At 31.7% G+C, this 22,550-nt stretch overlaps 1 protein-coding gene across 2 annotated transcripts; it reads right to left on the reverse strand.

Annotated features, from left to right (window-relative positions):
- Window positions 1-220: 220 nt before the first annotated feature.
- Window positions 221-1,509, reverse strand: LOC107948295 (zinc finger A20 and AN1 domain-containing stress-associated protein 6). Of its 2 annotated transcripts, none has more exons than XM_016882793.2 (2): window positions 1,246-1,509; window positions 221-1,124 (listed from the first exon to the last, which is right to left on the reverse strand). In XM_016882793.2, exon 2 carries the CDS (start codon window positions 1,106-1,108, stop codon window positions 623-625), a length of 486 nt encoding a protein of 161 aa, XP_016738282.1. In that variant the 5' UTR covers window positions 1,109-1,124; window positions 1,246-1,509; the 3' UTR covers window positions 221-622. The 2 variants fall into 2 exon arrangements, with proteins under 2 accessions (XP_016738282.1, XP_016738283.1); XM_016882794.2 differs by having other exon boundaries at window positions 221-1,163; window positions 1,246-1,506.
- Window positions 1,510-22,550: the final 21,041 nt, after the last annotated feature.

The following is a 22,550-nucleotide window of genomic DNA, read 5'->3' on the forward strand; positions in this document are numbered from 1 at the left end:
CCTGTAAGTGCGAAATTAATGCTTTTCATAAGAAAATACTTTTCCGATCACTAAATTGATAAAATTGAAACTGTAATAAGAATCTTGAATTAACAAAATAATGTAGTATTTATTTTGTAAATTTAAGATGCAACATAAAAACAAAATGGAAGGGACAGAAGTTGTCATTTTCTTTTTCAAAAGATAATAAAGAAGGACCACCCCAATAAAAACAACTACATTTAAGGAAATAGCTTTCATGGCTTTTCATGATCGGCCGCTGCCAGCACATTTACACACTATTACTTGAAAATATAAATAAAAACTTCAAATGGAAGAAGCAGGAATCTACATTTCTTTTTCTTTTTTTCACCACAAGGGATTAAAAGAAGAAAAGAAAAAGTGACTTTTTTTTTTTTTACAAAGCAAAAGAGGAAGAGAAAAAAAAAAACTAAAGAGGCACATAATTTAAATATTATTATAAAATATTTATATTTTAAGAAGAAAATATATTTATCCAGCCCAATTGGTTTACTCTTGGTGGTAGGGACCACCTCCGAAACACGTGTCTCGACCTTATCAACGTTTGATGAAATTTGAAATTTTCCCAATGGCTTGGCTTCCCATCATCATCATCTTCTACTCAAATCTTCTCGAGCTTCTCTGCTTTGACGAGGGGATTAGCGCGTGCTATCTCCTCTCTGCCGACCTTCTTGAAATCGAACGTACACCCGTGATTCTCAGGGTACCTGTGGGACCCACAAAACGTAACACCGCACTTGCATCTGAATCCGGTCAACCCGACCCGCTTCCTGCAAACCATGCACCGATTCGGTTGTTGCTGCGATCGCTGTTCGGCCGCCGATGCAATCTCCGGAACCGCCGATTCTCTGTTGACTTCATGGAGAGCCAAAAGAGGAACCTGAGAAATGGATTCGACGACCGTTGATGAAGACGAAGGGGAAGAGGAAAGAGCGGATTTGATCGAAGAAGCTTCCTGTTCCTTGAGACAGAGATCTCTGTAACATTTGGAGCAAAGGTTCATCGTCGCCGAACTTCCGAAAAAGCCGCAGTTATTGACGCAAAGACGATGGCCTTCTGGCGCTTGGCATCTATGCTCCTCTGCCATTCTTTTTTCTCTCGATCTGTTAAATTTTAATTTTCTTAAAGATCAGATCTACAATCTAAAATTCAAATCATAAAAAAAAAAGAATCAAACTAGAGGAACAGCGAAATACAAAATAAAAGGGTGAGAAAGAGAAGTACCTTGAAAGGAAAAGGTGAAAGAAAATAAATAAGAAGCAGAAAGGGAGAATATGAACAAAGGAAAGGATTATCAGAAAGATCAGAGAAAAGAATATTAGAGTGGATGGAGGATAAAGGAAAAAGAGGAGCCAACAACGAAAAAGAGACAAAAAAAAAAAAAGAGTAATAATTTTAAATGTTTTTTCTTTATTTTCTAATTGAATTTTTTTGAAAAATAAAATAATATGGGAATATCTGAAAAGACAGGCTGGCAGTATAACGCTAAAATTGGAAAGTCCAGGCCACGTCCTTTTGGTTATCTTAATTGCCTGCAAATCAAAAATCGCCACGAAAATTCATGCACAAAGGGCAAAAAAAGAAGAGAAATTAAAATTACAGCTGCGTGCTGTCACTCCTAAGTCCTACCTGTCCAGGTTAACACGTGGCATCTGATCTGTGGCTTTAATTATTTTTGGATTAGAGATGAAAAAGTTCTTCGTTTTTTCGCTGAAGTGGTCCTCTTGTTCTTTTTTCTTTGGGTTGGTAGGATGTGGTTAATAATCTTTTATAAAATTTTATTTATGAATATTTTAGTGATTAAGATATTGTTTAAAAATTAAAATTAAAATTTATCTAATATGATCATCTTAGAAAATGCTTTGTTAGAATATTTTATAGGGTCAACTACATCACAAGTAAATTTGTTATGTGTTTGGCTATTCAATCAAGTTCGAAAGTTCGCTTTAAATTAGGAGAGATTAGAAAAAAATACGATATTTTAAAAATAGGTTTGAATAAAATTTAAAACCTATTTTTTATATGGGTTGAGTATTGGGCATAATTTTTTTTATCGAGCTCGGCTCGGCTTGACCTAAATATATTATATTATAAAAATATTATTTAATTATTTATTTATATTTATATTAAATCACCAACTTAATAATAATTAAAATCATTACCCAAAACCTAAAAAAAAAAGAAAAAAGAAAACCTTACCCAACTAAATAACTTAACCTAATATATAAAATTTTAAAATTATATTTAATATAATAAAATAATTATTATGATTATTTTTGCTTTATAATATAATAAAACATTGATTATATTTATGGTAGTATTTTTTTTAATATAAATACTTTTTAATGTATTTTTAATGTGTTAGAAAACTTTTATTTTAGCGTTTTTAGTACATTTTGTTGAAAAAATCCAGTTTGAAAGCAGTTTACTTGCACAATAGAAAATAAAAAAATTTGGATAAAAGATTCCTTGTCGTTCTCGGATTTCAACCAAACAATCTTCTCCACTATTCTCATACCTCGAATTACTACAAATGTGAGCCCGAATCAATTGAATCAAAATACAAAACTAGAAATTCTTTTCTTTTATATGGAAAGAAAAAAAAATCACTTCCCAAATAGAAACTAGTAGAATTGTTATTTCGGAAAAATATATTTAATAGTTGAGAATAAATTCACTCTATTTTTGGACTGTTGTCATCTATTTATAGGAATAGAAAGTAGAACATTTGTTGAATTGTAAAAGTTTATTTCAACTAGATAAACAAGTTCATACTTAAAGTAAGAGTAGGGTGGATGGCATCCCCTAGTATTCTTACTACGGCTACTGCCCCTTCATATACCATGAGGGGATTTTGAGTCTCTTTTACATCGGGTCCAATTATGAGTACTTCCTAGACTTTTCGACTCAGTACTTTGTAATTTGATCAACCCAATTCTATTTTTCTATTACCCAAAATAAACTTTGATATTTATATTTAATTAAATAATTTTCTCATCCAAATTTACCCCTGATAAAAATTTCGAAAAAATATATTTAATATTTCACCATTCAACTTGTTCACTATGATCGAATGATTTATTTTCATTTGAGGGCTTTAAAATATCTCAAAAGCATAAATTCATTCTTCTGATCATTTCTGAGTAATCCATGTTCATTTGCAAATGAATCATTTCTCATTTTCATTTTCATTTCAATTTCCATTTTGAGAAAACCACATTAATTCTCAAATGATTCTATTTCTCCATTTTGGAGAAAACCATAATTATTTCTGAATGTTTTCCATTTTTCTATTTCTATTCATTATGTTCATTTCGATTCGAACACACAATTCATTTCTAGTTTCAACGAGCTAGAGGGACCGATTGAACATATGCAATTGAGGCTCAAATGATTTATAATTAAGTTCCAACTTTTCGCGTATTAATTATAAACTCATTTAGTCATGAATTCATTCCACTATATTATCATGACTGAGCTCTCCCCATATGGCATACCATTACGAAAGCATTTCAATTAGTGCTTGTCCAATGACCTTGTCATAAGTGTGTTATCCTTATAGGATATCCTTAATCTCTTTGAGATAATATTCATTCTCCCAATATGATCATATTTTATCTCATGGTAACCATAAATCTTCCTTTATGAAAAGTCAGTTACTATCAAATAATAATCAAGTTATTCATCACAAAGACGAACCATGTAATGCTAATAAGAGAATACCATTTACTCATGTCTTGTGCTATGAATTTCACTGCAGTGAATGATGCTACATACTCCAGAAGTCGTACACCTAGTGCACCCACTTTTAGTTCTTTATCTATTCGAACTCAGGCTTTTACTTACATCAAAATGTGTGAGTCACACATAAATGTCTGTTATCCACTCAAAATTTAGGTATGTCACACTATGAACGTCACAAGTGAATAAAGCCATAAACGAATTTAGAATCTAATCTTCTTATGCCTAGTCTGATGTACTGCCAATTCAGTCAGTCACATATATATATCCTTATCTTCTAGGAGTCATCTGCTTTGATGCCTAAGACAAAACATCTCTTCAATTGGACTTGATAGACAACATATTAGTCTTTCAATCGATTTGCTCATTAGACTGAGGATATGTTTAGGTTCGTCTACAAATACAAGTTGTCTTTTCGTATCATGACCCAACCACATGATACCGCTAGTATTAGTTTAAACATTATACAACCAATGAGCAACATTTGTGTAACGACCCGAAAGTTAATGGTATTGGAAAGTGTGATTTTGGGACTTCGTTTCCTTAAACTGGACTCGTGAATATTTTTGTGAAATATTTATGAAGTTATAATTAAATCGAATTAAATTTCGGTTGGGTCATTTTATTGAATTAAGACTTAATTAGCGTACAGATACTAAATAACGTAAATGATAAAAGTGTGAATTGTTATTAAATTATGAGGTAGACCATGACTAAGGGACTTTTGAGGCAAATAGACCAATGGTTTAATAATAGTGGATGGTAGTGTGGTGCTTAAGATTAAAAATTTTGTAAAAATTATAATTAAAATAAATTAAAATAAAACATTAAACAATTGCATAATAAAACAAAAACCAAGTGGATAGAGAGAGAAAAACAATTTTTCTTCTTTTTCCTTTTTCTTTTCAAAGAAAAACTAAGTAGATAAAGAGAGAAAAATATTTTGTTCTTTTTCCTTTTTCTTTTCGAAGAAAAAAGAATAAGGAGGGTTTAGTCATTTTCTTGTAATTTTTATATTTTTGGAATCATGGTAGCTTAATATAGCTAACCCATGTCGTATTTTTAGTACTGTTAAAGTTTTTGGATGTCACCGTTGTTAGATAGTTGAAGCTTTTGATGATATCTTAATAAATTTTAAGTTTAGTGTTGAAAAAGGGAAATTGTAAAGTTAATTGATGATTTTATGCAAATTTTGCATAAATTAGAGTTTGAATGTGAAAATGATTGTATATTGATTAAATATTTTGTTGTTTTTAATCCGTAGTTAACGTCGACTCAAATTCCTCGAAAAAGAAAAGGGAAAGGCAAAGTCATCGACGAATAGCTCGGAGTTTACGGTTTGTATTTCTATAATTCAAACTAACTTATAAAATGTTCCATATTGATTTATTTATGCATGGTAAGATTATAAGGTGAGATTAATTGTTCATTTGTAATGATTTGAATCAATTAATGGTTATGAGGATTAAATTGAGTATAGTTGAAAAATTGTGTGTATTCTTTATAAATGTAAAAATTTAACATGATTTGGGATAATTGTGGTTGCTATATATGTTGAAGCAATCTTTACATAATATAAAGAAATGTGAATTGAGGCATTGGTTGATATTAAATAATGAAATGGAAACCCTATTAACTGTTCGGGCAAAGTCAGATATAGTTGGCATGCCATAAGATACGAAGAGTTCAGGGATTCTTCGACTACGAGTCAATGAGGCACTGGGTGCCAATTTGCTTCGATTTAACCGATGAGACACTAGGTGTCAAACATATTAGTGTTGGGCGCAACTATTTACTTTGGATTTATCCGATGATGCACTGGGTGTCAAACTGATGTGTTGGTTGGATCCGTTTATCTATATGAGTCTAAGTTATGTTAATAGGGAAATAAATGGTAAAATTGATATATTCGATATTGAAATGGACAATGATGAGAAATAGAATTAAAATGTGAAATGGAACACGAAATATGGGTTGATATGTGAGTAATGATTGATTATGATCAATGAGTCCATGAAATTGGAATTTTAGTTGGAGTGTACCATTATATGAGTTGCATTAGTAAATGACTTACGAATTGTGATGGCTATGTTTAATTATTAGTGAAATGGGTTGGTTGTGATAAAAGATTATGTGAATTGGCATATTTGATTTGTATATTGCATATCATCTTAATTTTTAATTATATATCTTTTTGAATTAAATTATGATTTATTGTTTGGATTATAGAAATACCACTGAGTTGTACTCAATGTATGATTTTGTTTTTTGTGCGCAGGTTAGATACTTAGCGTTTCAATCATCGACTCAGCATCTAGCGGCAATCTCGAACTAAAAAGTTGGTGATGTGAACATTTTGGGTCCTGACATGTACCTAGGAAGTCTTTTGGTTATAATACACATTTTGTATCTTGATGGCATTTTGGTTGTTATGTATATAGGTATATGTATGTGTATATATATTTGAGTTGGTAATATCCATATTATTGTTGTCATGGTAGGTAATTTGTTTTATATGCTTAATGATTTATTGGATGAGAAAATAACATGCTAAGTGTCTTAGTTAATGCTTGGAAATGATATGATGGATGGTATGTTAAGTTATGCATTAGAAATGATCTAGTAAGTTTGATGATTATATTTATGCCTTGCTTGAAAAAATTGGTAGTTTTAGTATCTAGGTTATAAGGTTAATAGGAAAGCAAAGGTGAGATGGTTGAATGATTAAATATGGTTATTGACTAGCTTTGATATGTTGTTTGAGGTGCCAATTATGGTATATTGGTTAGGTAAATTGGTTGGTTGATTTAAGTAATGTTTTTGACATAAATTGGTGTTTTGGAATTGGTCAAAGCATGGTATATTTGGTTGTTTGTGACCCCTATTTACAGATTTTCTCATATTTGATATATTTGGTGTTTTAGTTTCAAGTTGATCCCTAATAGTTGCTTGCTTAGTTTTAACCTTCTGTAAGCTCGTTATTAAATTGACATATATAATATGCTTGTATGTGATCAATTGATATTTATTTAAGATTTTTTATCTATAATTTGTTTATAAATATATTTTTTTTGTCAGTAACACTTTGTTGCTCGAATCTGGCAATTGGACCAAGTAAGGGGTGTTACAATTTGCTTCTGTTTTTCTTTGTGTGCAAAAACCATTTGAGGAAAATTATACAAAGTATATTAATTTAAGGGTAAATTACACCAACAGTCACTCAACTTTGATGTAACTAACAAAACAATCAGTCTGGTTTCAATTCAGTCACTCAATTTTCGAAAAATGATAAAACAGTCACTAACATTATCGAAAAGTGACAAATCAGCCACTCATTAACATTTTCTGCCACAGGCTTAACGGGACAACTGACATGACCAGTTAACTAATTGATATGGCGAAATAACCTGCCACATTAGAAACACAATTAGCTAACGTGACAGATTGACATGGATTTTACCCAAAATCAAGGCCCAGAATGGGAAAAGAAATTTGGGAAAAAAATTTTGGCAGTGACAAAGTAAGCAAAACACAGTCCCTAATAGGACCTGGAAAAACTCTTTCTTTGGCAGTGAAAATTAAAAATCGACGGTGAAAATGTTGAGGTTGGCATTGAAACAATTGCTTGGGCTAACGTCAAGGGAGATCCCATTATAGCCTATTCATTGGCACTGGTTTGGTCAGAGCTCCTACTTGTGGCAATGTTATGAAGCTTCAAATCAAAATCGACGACAAAACAACAAAAACCAGCAAAAACAAAAATACCAAATAGCAAGCATCCAAGATCAAACCAATAAAAAAAGAACAAGAATCCCGAATCGGCCTGCATCAAAAAAGAGAAGTAAAAAAAAACTAAATAAGAAGAGAAGAAACCTACACCCATTTCAAGTTTTACAGGTTGGAGAACTCGAGCCACCAGTTTGATGATTTGAGTGGTCAAAAGTCATGGTTGGTCGAAGAAAAACTGTGGCCGGAATATTGTGGCAATCTGACGGTGAACGACGAAGATCCGTTGAAGCCTTGTTTGAAGCTTTGAGGTTTTAATTTTGGGATTTTGAAGACCTATTGGGAAATATGAAATGAGATTTGAGAATAGGTGAAAAGGAGCCATTTGGTGATGATGGTTGGCCAAAAAAGGCCATGAACAACGGTGACTAGAGTTAAGGAAAAAAAAGAAAAAGACCGAAGAAGAAGAGAAGAAAAAAAAGGGACAGAGATTCAACGAGTAGCAATGAACTGAGTGGTGGCTCCACATTGGAGGAACAAAACAGTCGTAGCTAGGGTATGTCAATTCCTTCTCTTCTTCTTTCCTATTGCCTAGCTAGGGCTATGGGGCTATTTAAATGATAGCTAACCCTCCGTTAGATGCCATGTCAACCTTTTTGTTACATTTGTAACGGAAAATGATTAAAAAGACTGTTTTGTTATTTTTCAAAAGTTGAGTGACTGAATTGAAACCAGAGTGACTATTTTGTCAGGTGCATCAAAGTTGGTGTAATTTACCCTTAATTTTATCAATGAATTTGTTTTATTAATCAATCTATTTGAAAAAATACAAGTTTACAAACGAATATACTACACTATTGCACCAGATCCAACACATTTCGTATATTATACTTAAAAAAATTAAATATGGGTGGGCAGACTCGAGTTTACATTTCTTAAATTGGGTCGGACTTGGGCAAAAAAGTAAGCTTATTTTTTAGGACGGGCTAGGCTCGAGCTTGGAAAATTGGTCTAGATACCTTGCATGGGCTTAGCCCATGAGCAGTTCTAATCACAAGTCACCCAACTATGAGTCATTTTCTTTTTTAGTAACCCAATTATGGATTTTTTTTGTCACCCAACTATGAATTTTTTAAAAATTTGTCACCCAACTAATCGAGATTGTTTTTTTGGGTCCATTTCCACTAATTGTCGTTAAATGTCTAATAGAAGGGTGATGTGACAGTTAAAAAATCAGTATAAGAACAAATTTAGGCTTCAACTTTTACGTACTATATCAATTTAGTCATAATTTAAAAAAAATTAACCCTCAAAATTTACAAATAATCTTAATTTAATCCTAATTCTAAAAAAAAAATACAAGAATATTTTTAAAAATATTAAAAAATAAAAAAAATGATTTTGGAGTAAAGCATCTCACTTGGTCAATCTTCTTTCTCAGCATCTCTCATCTCTTCCTTCACTACAAATAATGCACAGTATAAAATGCAATATTTGGATTAAAGTGATAGGTAGATGAGAAAGTGTTTCAAGATTAAGGTCCCCACCCAGAAAGAGTAAACCATGGAGAGTTTCTGAAATACATATTTCCTCGCTGTGAAAAAATATCCTAAAAATTGAAATCTTTAATATGGGAAAATGAAGTCCCATTATGAGATCACTAAATTTCAACAGAAACAGAAGCTTGTATGTACTTTTTCTTTTGCCACATTGTAAGCAACAATAATAATAAAACACAAAACAGTAACAAAAGCAAACATCAAAGACTCCAATTCTGTCGCTATAGCAAATCAAAGCAAAAACCCACCCAAAACTAAGATGATTCAAACAAGTGCAAATCACCCGAAGAAACTAAAACAACGAAAGTGAGGGAAAAAATGAGAGAGAGATGAAAGACAGATTTGTGATAATCGATACCATTGAAGCATTGGGTTTATGAGTTTTTAATACTTTTAATTTTTTTAAAACCATTTATTTATTTATTTATATATTTTTTAATTTTTTAAAATTAAGATTAAGTTGAGATTATTTATAAATTTTGAGGGTTAATTTTTTAAAATTATGACTAAATCATATTCTATGAAAAAGTTTAAGGCTAAATTTGTTATTGTTAGCTTTGATTTCTCAACATTTTGATATAACAATATTTAAGATAAATTTTATATGTATTATATTTCTTAAATTATTCAATGAAAATAAAAATTTTATCAAACATTTTCAAAACATTTTCAAAGACTTGAAATATACTCAAAAACATGTTTTAAACGTGTTTAATATCTAAATGTTCTTAGGTCAATACCAAAGTGCTCTAACGTGTTTAAAATGTTTTTAAGTTACTTTGGTATGCGAGTCTCAGGACATTGGAACATATGTCCCGAGACATGAAGTTTTGCAAAATCTTATTTCAAGGACTTTGGTCTCCAGACAACAATCTCGTCTCAAGCCATAAGCATGTTTGTCTCAAGACAGATAAACATCGAAGCTAAGAGTTACTTCAGGGGGCCATGTTTCAAGACATTCGAGTAATTGTCTCGAGACATATGACCAAATGTCTCGAGACACACTAGCCCTGTCTCTAGGCACAACTTGCCAACGACTATATAAAGGTCATATTTTTCTTCCTGTCTCAAGACAAGGGTTTTATGTCTCAAGACACAGTGTTGCAGGTTACATTAAATGTGCGAAACAAATGGTCCTACTGGATAGAATTCATCCCCAATGGCCATAAATGTCTACAAACTTATTTCGTGATATAAATACAATTCAAGACTATGACAGAAATATCCAAGCATCAAGATAAAAGTATTCAAATATTTGTTATTTCATTTCTCTTGTAAATATTCTCTAGAAACTTATTATTAGATCTTTTATCACTTTCATTTCATTTCTGTGAGCTTATTTTTGTAAACGCATACTTGTAAAGGTCTCTTTGTTTAGCCTATTTCATTTCACAAATTGTAAATTGGGAAGGTTTTAGTTGAGCCAAAAAAACTAAGGGTTCTAGTTTAGTCATAAAAGCTAGGAAGAAGTATTTTATCTTATCATTGTGAAAAAAATATGGATTGTAAATGTTTTACCTTCTCCTAGGTATCAATTTTAGTAATGAATTGGAAAATCTTTAGTGGTGGAAAGCTAAAGTAGTAGAGATAGGTAATTGGGGTTGAACTACTATAAATCGAATTGTCCAAAATTTTCTTCCCTTCCTATCTTTTAGAGAAGTTTGCAAAAAAATTTAAAACACCAATTAACCTCTTTCTGGTATTTGCGGGCCTAACAATTATTATATTAATTCTTTAATTGTCCTGTCACTTTCTAGTTAGTGCAATTAATGAAAATAGACAAAAAAATAATTTTAATGAATTGAGTGATGAATTTAAAAAAAATCGACCAAAAAAGAAATAAACCCATAATTAGGTGACTAGTTTTAAAAAAAAATAATTGAATGATAAAAAAAACTCATAGCTAAATAACTTCGGTGTAATTTACCCTATTTTATATCAAAACGAAAATATTGATTGAGGAGGTTAATGTGGGTTAGCTTAGCTGGATGGATTGATTGATTTGGTCGTGTATTTTCGCTTTGCCTGATACGCGGCATTTAGGGGTGGGAGAAAGATGGGTGATGCGGCCGGATGCATGATATGCGGCATGGTTCACCACCTAATCATTGAGGGCTACTTCAGGTTTATATAGAAAAAAAAAAGTAGCATTTAAATTTTTTAGTATTAATAAAATAATTTCATGGTTTGCGAACTTTCAAAAGTTTCATTTTTTATCTTTTCATTTTCTTTTATTAAATTAGGAAATAACTTTCGATCTTAAAAATGTGTCAATGTCTTAATATACTAAATATTGTTAAAGGCAATTGATTGAATCTCATCGAAATTGTTGTCTATGTGGGAGGACGTAGGTTCGAGTGTATTGAAACGTATTATAGTCCTATATAAGGGTAGGAGAGGTTCTATGAGTAGTAGTTCTAGGCATTGTATTAAAAAAACTCGAGGAGAGTCAAAAGGTAGTTCACTTTCCATTCCCCAAACTGTTAAAAAGCAAAAATCATTCTTTTGACCTTTCTTTTTTTTTTCATTGGATCTTTATGAGAGGGTTGTAGTTTAAATCTGTGCCAAGGTTTCAGACAAAAAAGAAATAGGATCTTTATCTGAATACCGTCTGTTAACTAATTTTTTAGAAATTCTGTTTCGGATAATTGAACACCATTATAAGTGCATTGAACATGCATTTCTCGATTCCAATCCATTAAATCCTCGACCACTCAGGAAATTGAAATAATAATATACGGGCAATTGAAATAATAATATACAGACAATGTTTTTAACTATTATCAGTTAAGGTAATATACTATATTTTTTAAGAATTGATTGGGTTATTAACACGGAGCCCCTTACTAATTGAGCAAGTAAAAGACTATCCCAAGTTTCTGCTGTTTCTATTCTCATTTTCTCTTCTCTTTTATATTTTTGTCTTTCGGCCTTGTCTTTTTTCTCGATTTTTTTTTCTGTATAATCAAAAAAAAATTATTCTCTCAACATTCACATGTTTTTTTTTTCAATATGAACTTTACTCTTAAAAAGTGCATAATTTTTTTTTAAAATAAATTTTTTTTTTCATATCTTAAATAAAAAATATTTAAAACTATAATTTCTTTAAAATAAAAAAAGATATAATTTTAAAAAAATTATGAAAAAAAGAGAAAAACTCTTTAAAAATAAAAATAAAAATAAAAATAAAATGATTTTAAAGTATAAGAAAAAATTCTAAAATTCAATGTTATTTAAATCGAACTGGCCAATTTGACAAGGAACCGATTGAGGTATTGGTCCAGTGAGAGGTAAAAAATTGATTGACTCATGAATTAGTATGGACTAGTTGAACCAAGCTAAAAAATAGATTAAACTGATAGTTGAGTCGATTTTGAACCAGTTTGACCAATTGATTCCCAAAACAACTGGTTGGATCTCTTTAAGCAAATAAATATTGAAAATTGAAAATAAAAAATAAAAAAATTATAAAAATCAATTCAATTTCCAGTTCAACTGATTTTTAGTCTGGTTCAACCAGTCCATATCGATTCATGAGTCAACCGATTTTTAAAATTTTTAAACTTTTTTAGCCCTTAACATTTATAAATTTTAGTCAATTTGGTTCATACCCTTTAAAAGTAAGTATTTTTAAAAAAAATACTAAAAGTTATTATTTTCTTATTTTAAACAAAAAAAAAACATAAAAGCTTTAAAAAATATAAATTTTTTAAAAAAGATAAAAGATCTTTAAAATTCAAAAATTAAAATTAAAATAATTATTTAAAATATTTTAAATATATAAGAATTTCAAAGTTCGAGGTTATCTAAATCGGACTAGACTGATTGGATTAAAAGTCAATTGGGGTATTAGTTTGTGAGAGGTAAAAAACTAATTGACCTGCGAACTGATACAAATGATTGAATCAGGCTAAAAAAAAAACCCAGTTGATCTGACAGTTGAATTGATTTTTATATTTTTTAAATTTTAATAATTTATTTGCTTTGAATCAATCAAACTGATCGTTCTAAGAACCAATTTGTCAGACTAGTTCAAAATCGATTCAACTACCGGTTCAATCGATTTTTAGCTTGATTTAACCAGTCTATTCTGGTTGTTGGTTCACGGATCAACCAGCTTTTACCTCTCGCCATACCAAAACCCCAGCTAATTCTTGGTCTAGTTTAGATAATATTGAATTTTGGATGTTTTATATATTTAAAATATTTTTTATTTTCTAAATTTTGAAGTGTTTTTATCTTATTCATATATATTTTTAAATTTTTATGTTTTTATTTAAAATATGAAAAAAAATTTCTATATACTTTTAAAGGGTAAGGACCAAGGTGAAAAAATATTGTAAATGTTAGGGCTTAAAAAATTATTTTATCTTTGACACCACTAACTTTAATGGCAAAATTAGATGAAGGGTTCAAAATTTTTAAGTAAAAAAGTACAGGGACTCAATACTTAAAATTAAAATATAGGAATTAAATTTTAATTCAAAAAAGTATAGAAACCTTTGGCATATTTAAACCATAATAATACTAAGGTCTCATGTAGCATTATTATTCAAACTGTATTTTGAAAACAAAACAATTTTTTTTAAATCTTATTATAGGTTCTGATCATATCTGCTCTTTTTGACAAAATGCCTAGAACTACACATAATCTCTCCCAACACATAAATAGGAGGATAATGCGCTTCAGCACATCGAGCCCACGTCCTCCTGCATTGGCAAAAATGCCCATAACAATTAAGTTAAGACTCAATCGACTCAAATTAATTTTTTAATTCATAAATAAGGCTAAATGATTTGTTTTTGGTTTCAGCCTGACTTTTTAAGCCAAATAGAAAGTTAAAAATATTTCTCACAACAACACCTCGACTAGGATTACTCAACAACTTTTCCTTTCTCGCAATTATCAACTGATTGATCCATTTCTTGATTTATATATAATAATTTAACTCAATTAACCAATTCAAATGCCTTAAAATATTTGAATTCATGTATTTGACCCTTTATCAACATTTTACAATTTTAAATACCTATGATTTGATAGGGAAATCTAGGGGATCAAAAGTATATTTATGGGAAGGGGACATTTCAGATGGTTTTCTATTTGTTTAATGTTTAGATTTTTTTTCTAACCTCAACATTCTTTTCTTCTTTTTTAAGATGGGAATTAGTGTTGCGTGTAAGTAACTAATGCAATTGTGCAAGTGTACACGTCATTCAAGTAATAAAGTGATAAGTAAGTATCATCTCCACATGAATCGAAAATTGGTAAGAGATTGATTAAGTTATTATAATCCTATTAATTATACTAAATAATAGGAAATACTCTTAAATTGAATAAAATGTTGGTATAATGAATTAATGTAATTTAATGCTAAAAACAGAGATATGGCAAATAAAATGTAGTGGCAAATTACAGAGAAAAGCAAGAGTAATTATGTTGTTGAATGAATAGGGCTGAAATTATTCAGATGAAATGCTCATATCAAAATAATGTCATGGAAAAATATTATCTAATCAACTGCTCAGAGAGTTACTACTGTAACCTGCCTCTTTTGATAGCTAGATTTTAAGCTAAAAATCTATGCTACTGTATGTCTACAGAAGTTTGGATTAATAACTGTAATAAACGTTCTTCTCTGCACAACTCGCAACATCTATGTCTAAAGTGCTATGAATATTCTATTGAATATTCGCTTGCATCAAACGATTCTAGATCCAATATATTTAACCTTTTTAGAATTAAAAATACATCTATGAGCATAACATACAATCAACTAGGTTTAGAGCTTGCATGCATGTATTTAAAATAGGCATAAATATAATGAAACAATGATATAAAGAGCCTCAAATCATGAGCATCAAAATGATAAACATCCACCCAAATAACTCTAACCTAGAAAAGATATAGTTCATGGGTGGAAAAATGAACACCAAATTTAAATCATTCATCAACATTTAAAGAAGTTTGAATCACAGAAATCAGGAAAACTAAAGGCAGAACTGCAAGATTTCTCGCCACACTCCAACTTTTCTTTTATCTTCTGGTCATACGTGAATCCATGATAGGTGTCTCTTCCCCTTTTTCATGTCTGTATCCTGCTCTCTGTAGTTGCTACCCTTTCTTTCTCTGAAATTCTCCAACAAAGTTTTTCTGTGTATAGATAAAGGATTGCTGTCAACAGTCTCTTTCTCACACAAATTCTCCTCTCTCTTTTTCTTCTTCTCTCTCCTTATTTTATTGGGTAGATTTGTCCTACCTCAGCACACCCTTTTCATTCCTCTTTTCAGGTTGGATTTTCTGGTACACGTACAGTTGGATGAGAATGACATGGAAAAAGTGCTGAGTTTTCTTCTTGGAATTACCATGACAAATCTATTGGCTATCAATTTCACCATTTGCCACGGCAATACTTCACTTCCTTTATTTTCCCTCTTCATCTTCTTGCTTTTTCTACACCTGTATTCACACAAAACCACACCTTTCCTCCCAAAATGAGAAAAGTAACAAATAATAACCATTATATCACAATTCAAGCTTTGTTATGCAATGTTCTAAAAATATCCTAAAAATACAATTGCATTCACTTAATTACAATGAATTAATTTTATTTAGAGGCCTTAAATATAACTCTTTTAAGGAGTTATCACACCCCAAACCTAAATTATTGCTTATCCTCAAGCAAATGATGTTTGAATATGCATGAATGTATGGAATTGCCAAAACAATCAGTCACCAAATGTACTGCCAATTCGTAATAAGCATATTGTGTACCTCTATTCTTAGCAATCTTCTACTGAAACAAAGAAAAAATGCTTACAATTGTTTTAAACCTATTTAGCAAATGCAATGTAGAAAATGGTTCCTAAAGGTAAAATTTTCTAAATATTTCAGCAATTAAAACTATAACAGATCTCTTTAAATATACTTAGGTTATTTCTCTCCTAAACTCAGTTTTTAAGCATTTATTTAATTTTCAACACAAAATTTCCTAGAGAATTCATATTGTCATATGATTATATACTTGACAACCTCAATGGAGCATACACTAGACTGCCACGTATTATATCATGTCACAATTTGAATATAAATCACTCATGAAACAAAAGCTTTTAACTAAAAAGATGGATGGAGTAAACAACTACCTTATTAGCAATTTAGCCTCAAGATTTAGTGGAGCGTCCCTGAATATGTACATATATATTTTTTAGACAAACACTCATATTTGAATTTATTTTTCTAGTCAACAATATAATGGAGCAAACAAAATATTACTTACTTACTCAACAGGTTCAAACATTGGAGTATTCATATTATTTTACCATTACAAAATTATACCCTATTATTATACTGAAATTAAGTCAAGAAGTCCTAAATTTATTCAAAGAATGCTATTATAACCTAATTGCATTTATATTTCGATTATTTTACTTTTAGAAAGTCATTTTCAACAACTATTCTGTGCTAAATATGACTAAACAATTATCACCCTATTTTCTAAGTTTACAAAGAAGAGTTATTATCCTCATTGAACATCATTGATAACAATATACTCGCATAGTATGATAGTTAAATGGAAATTAAACGTTATGGAAAAAAAACTGTATGCACAACACACCCCCAAACCTAAGGGATACATTGTCCTCAATGCATGAAATGACAAAATAAAATTAATAAAAGCTACATGAATGCAGGAAACAGATAAAAACTAAAATGAAGGATCATGAAAATATAAAAATCAAACCTTGGAGGGGAAAGAAATTACTTCACTTGTGTTGGGTGGATTTCTTTGAAGCTTTCTTGTAACATTGCGGCCTGTCCTGGTCATCATTGTCTGCTTGAACGGTTTTACCAAAAACCTTCTTAAATCTTTTTCTCTTAAGCTAGTTGATGGGCACTTCTTCCTCATCATCATCGAAATCAGACTTTGTGATTTCATCAATTAGTTGATGAACTGCATGTTCTTAGGCAGTCATAGAGGCCTTAGATTGTAGTGCATGTGCGGTAGTCTGAGTGGTATCCCTTCCATCATCATTTGATTCAATGTGGACAGATTCTGCCTTTGCTTCATCTTGCTTTGGGTCTTGGTTGTGCCTGAGGGCAGTAGTAGGTTCTTCATCTTTTGCTTCAGGATTCAATAGTAGTTCTTTAGGAAAAACAGGAAATGGTGGCATTGGGCGCGAGAAATTTTTTTGCAGGGATTTACGAATGGAAATATCACATTGGCGGACACATCCTCAAAAGATGGCTATTTCCTCTTGAGCTTTTCCACAGTTAGTGACAAGCATTATCTGATGTTTTTTCAATATACAAAAATTTTGTGTCAAACTTTCTACAACTTCAATCATTCATTGCTCAAACTTAGTGTGAGAAGTCGAGGGGGCAGTAGAAGCAATCTTAAGGGGAGAAGAAATTGTGACGCGTCCGATAAGATAGGCCTCAATCATATGCTGACAAGGCAAAAAATTAATATTTAGTGGGAAAAGGAAATGAAATTAGCCCAAATTGGGAGGATTAAAATAATTTGGGCTAATGGCTCCAACTTGTACTTATTATGGCCCAAAGAAAAACTTGTAACAAGAAGGAAAAATTAAATGACTTTAGTGAATAACAAAAAATAAAATAAAATTAAATGAAGAAAATTTTAAATGCATAAGAGAAATTTTAATTATTCCAAAGAGAAATGGAATTTTTGTCACGCATTATAGGAGCTCCAAAATAATGTTTTAGGAGTTGACCATTGACTTTGAAAGTGGATCTTTTTTTTTCCATCTTTAATGTCAATAACTCCATGAGGATATATACTCTTGACTTTGAATGGTCCAGGCTATCTCGACTTTAAGTTTCCAGGAAATAGTATAAGTCTGGAATGGAAAAGCAAGACTTGTTGTCTAGGTACAAATTGCCGTGGAAAAATTTTCATGTCATGCCAATGCTTTGTCTTTTCTTTTTACAATCTCATAGTCTCATCCATCTCATTAAGCTCCAGTAGGCGATGAGTAACAGCAGCACCCCAGTCCATGTTTAGTTTCTTGATTGCCCAAAATGCTTTGTGTTCTAGCTTAACTAGCAAATGACATGGCTTACCATAGACAAGCTTGAAAGGTGACATTCCTAACAGTGTCTTGAAAACTGTACGATAAGCCCACAAGGCTTCATCTAACCTTACTGACCAATTCCTGCAGTAGGGATTGACAAATTTGTCTAAAATCTGCTTGATTTCTCTGTTGGAAATTTCAGCATGTCTATTTGTTTGGGGGTGATATGCTGTGATAAATTTATGTTTAACCCCATATTTTTCAGAGCATTGACAACTAATCTGTAGTCAAAATGTGATCCTTCATCACTAATTAAAGCATAAGGGATACCAAACCTAGTAAAAATATTAGTGTGCAGGAATCTCAGAACTGATTTGGAATCATTTGTAGGTAAAGCCACAATTTCAACCCATTTGAAGACATAATCCATAGTGATAAGAATATGAATTTTTCTTCAGGATGGTGGAAATGGACCCATGAAATCAATTCCCCAAACATCAAATAATTCCACCTTTAAAATATTTTCAGTGATATCTCATGTCTTGTTGATAAGTTACCCGTTCTTTGACAGTGATCATAGTTTTTACAGAACTTATTAGTAGCTTTAAACATGGTGGGCCAATAAAAACCATATTGGAGAACCTTTACAGTAGTTCTCATGCTTCTAAAATGTCCACCATAAGGTGCAGGATGACAGTGATGCAGGATACTTTGAAATTCATCATCTGGAATACATCTTCGAATTACTTGATCTTCACACTGCTTGAATAGAAATGGCTCATCCCAATAGCCTTACTTGACATCATGAAGGAATTTCCTTTGTCCTTGATGATTGAGTGCAGATGGCAGCGACCCACTGGCTAGAAAGTTAACAATATCAGCATACCATTGCAATGTCATAGCCAACAATATCTGTTCACTAAGGAATTTGTCTTTAATCATTTGACCCTGACCATACTCATTCCTTGCTTCCAGTCATGACAAGTGATCAGCCACCTAATTTTCAATGCCTTCCTTATCTTTGATTTCCAAATCAAATTCATGTAGTAGCAATATCCATCTAATGAGCTAGGTTTAGCCTCTTTTTCCGTCACCAAGTATTTGATGGCAGAATTGTAACACCCTAACCCGTATCTGACACTGGAATAGGATTACGGAGCATTACCAGAGTTATAACTCAATCATTTAAACATTTCATATAAAATTCTCATTCAAATCAAAAACCATTCAAATTCATTCATATAGCCCCTAATATGAGCCCTCGAGGCCCTAAAATAAACATTAAAAATGGTTCGAGACTAAACCAAACACTCAAGAATTTTTTTAAAAAAACATGGAAAATTTTCAAAGTGTAGAGGACACACGCCTGTGTGGTCAGGCCGTGTGTCTCACACGGCCAAGAGACATGCCCGTGTCTCAGACTATGTAGGGGTTCAGAATGGGATCACATGGCTATGTCCTAGCCAATGTCTGACCCTGACAAACTCTCTGACTTGGGTTACACGGCTAGACCACACACCCGTGTGCCAAGGCATGTACCCTTCGAAATGGCCTCACACGCCTGTGTGCTAGGCCATGTGAAAATTGGAGGGTATATCGACTTGTGCCACATAGCCAGGCCACACGCCCGTGTGCTAGGCCATGTGAAGCTACTAACTTGGTTTCTAAATAAGTATCAGGGGATAAACGACCGTGTCGCCTGGCCATGTGTTGCACATGGCTGTGTCACCTAGCCGTGTGTCACACATGGCTGAGACACACACCTATGTCTCTGCCCGTATAGACAGAAATAGACTATTTCCCAAGCCATTTTCCTCACCCAAAGTGGTGCCAACCTAAAATCAACAATGCACATACAACCATGGCATAAATAAGCACTTCAAGCCAACCAATATCAAGTTTATATCATACATTATCACACATACAACATGATATCCATAAGCACATACACTTAACCACTTAACACACATCAAACATACTTACAATGACTACATAAAAGGTCAAATTCATACATGAGAATTTGTGCCTAGAACTTATTATGCATACTCATCTCAATTCCAACCATTTGCTACACAAGATGCCAATTCACAGCAAGGCATTCACAAAGCCACTATATGCAACATATCAAAAGGCCATATATACATATTTATATATCAAAACATATATCATTCTCAAGCCAACTCACTTGGCTAATTACACAACCAACATATAGGCTACTTTAACCAAAACACCTATACATGCCATTTAACCCAAAATATACCAAGTCCAAAGTACCAAAATGAGAGTTGGATAGTGCGACACGATCTCTGACGACTTTTGAATCGAGCGAGCTTTTAAAATACTATAAAACACGGAAACATAAACCAAGTAAGCAATTAAGCTTAGTAAGTTCGTAATACTAATCAATATAACTTACCAATTCATTCACAATTTAAATAAGTATAAATAAACATTAGCAAGTTCCAATTAGGCCAATAGCCTATCATGTAAACACGAGTAGGTTAATCATGCATGAATTTAATCACTATACATTAATTTTCGTATTTCTCACGAATACATTTACTAATTCGTAATAACTCAGATCACCTCGTATTATCACGGAGCTCATTGAATTTTTTGAATATCGATAAATATACTTACTTAGTCATTCCAATTTTGATAACGACTTACGGATATAAGTACATCGTTTTCTTTGTGCCATAGTCTGACTATGGTCTTACACGTGAATTTGCCATAGCCCTGCCATGGTCTTACACTCATAGTGCTGTAACCCAGTTATGGTCTTATCATTTGAATGCCATAGCCCAGCTATGGTCTTATAAACAAATACTACCATGGTCCAACCATGGTCTTATCAGTTAATTCATCACTTGCATAAGACGATTGTACTTAATCCTGCGATGTACTTGTTTGAACATTTAGTTTCCTTTTCAAAAGTCAACAATAAATATGAATAATTCCATGATATCATTCATCAATCAAATAAATAAACATTAATTGTTTAACTATACGAACTTACCTGAAACTCAAATAGAGAATACAATCATTTAGTTTACGACTTTATCTTTTCCCTGATTTAATTCCGAATGTTCCTTGTCTTGATCTATATAATCAAATTTAACTAATTTAATTCACTTTCTATTCAATTCAATCTAAATTTCATGTTATGGAAAAATTACCATTTTACCTATATACCTTTGACCATTTTACAATTTAGTCCTTAGGCTCGTAAAATGAAATTCATGCCATTTCTTCCCTATACAAGCCTAGCAGAATACTATATAAGCCCATAGTAGCCCATACAATTCACAATTTCACACATTTAACACAACAATTTCACATATCTCAATTTAGCCCCTATTTGACAATTTCATCAAAAGTCTCGTAACAAAAGTTGTTTAATTAACAAACAAGGACTCATATTCTTCCATTAAACTTCAAAAACCTATTATACACATCAATGGAAAATCTCAAACTATTGAATAGTTTTGCAATTTAATCCCCTAATTACTTAGCTTAAGTTACAACGATCCCGGAAACATAAAAATCCACAAAAACGGGATGAGTTTTCACTTACATGCAAAGGAAAAAGCTTGAACAAAAATTTTATCCTCTCTAATGGAGATATTCAGCCAGTACAAAGAGAATGGAAGAAAGATGACAACTTATTTTTGTTTATTTTACCTTTAATTGCCTTTTTACCAAATTACCCTTACCTAACTTTAAAAATTACTCAATTACCAAGCCAAGCACAACCACTAACTCAATTAGTGGTCTAATTACCACATAAGGACCTCCACTTTAAAGTTCTATAGCTATTTAACACCTTTAGCTAATAGAACACAACTTTCGCACTTTATGCGATTTAGTCAATTTTCACAAATTGAGCATACAAACGATAAAATTTCTTAACGAATTTTTTATACCAGAATTCTAACATGATGTAGGCCATCAAATAATATTAAAATAAATTTTATGAAATTATATTTGTGGTCCCAAAACCACTATTCTGATTCCACTGTAAACGGGTTGTTACAACTTTCCCCCTCAGGACTTTTCATCCTCGAAAATCTTACTGGAAAATAGGTTAGGGTATTACTTTCTCACAGTTTCCTCGGGTTTCCAAGTAGCCTCTTCAATCCCGTGAAGATGCCAAAGAGCTTTTACTAAGGCTATTATTTTATTTCTTAACTCTTTGATCTCTCGTGCTAAAATTTTGATCGGTTCTTCATTATACGACATGTCGGGCTGAATCTCAACCTCGGTTGGAGAAATGACATGCGAAGGATCTGATCAATACTGTCGTAACATAAATACATGGAATACGTTATGAATTTTCTCCAACTCTGACAGTAAATCAAGTTGGTAAGCCACCGGCCCAATTCTCTCTATAATCTTGTACGGTCCGATAAATCGCAGGTTGAACTTTCCTTTGCTACCAAATTGGAGAATTATTTTCCAAGG

The sequence above is a fragment of the Gossypium hirsutum genome, chromosome A04 (assembly GCF_007990345.1).
Source record: "Gossypium hirsutum isolate 1008001.06 chromosome A04, Gossypium_hirsutum_v2.1, whole genome shotgun sequence".
Taxonomy (NCBI): domain Eukaryota; kingdom Viridiplantae; phylum Streptophyta; class Magnoliopsida; order Malvales; family Malvaceae; genus Gossypium; species Gossypium hirsutum.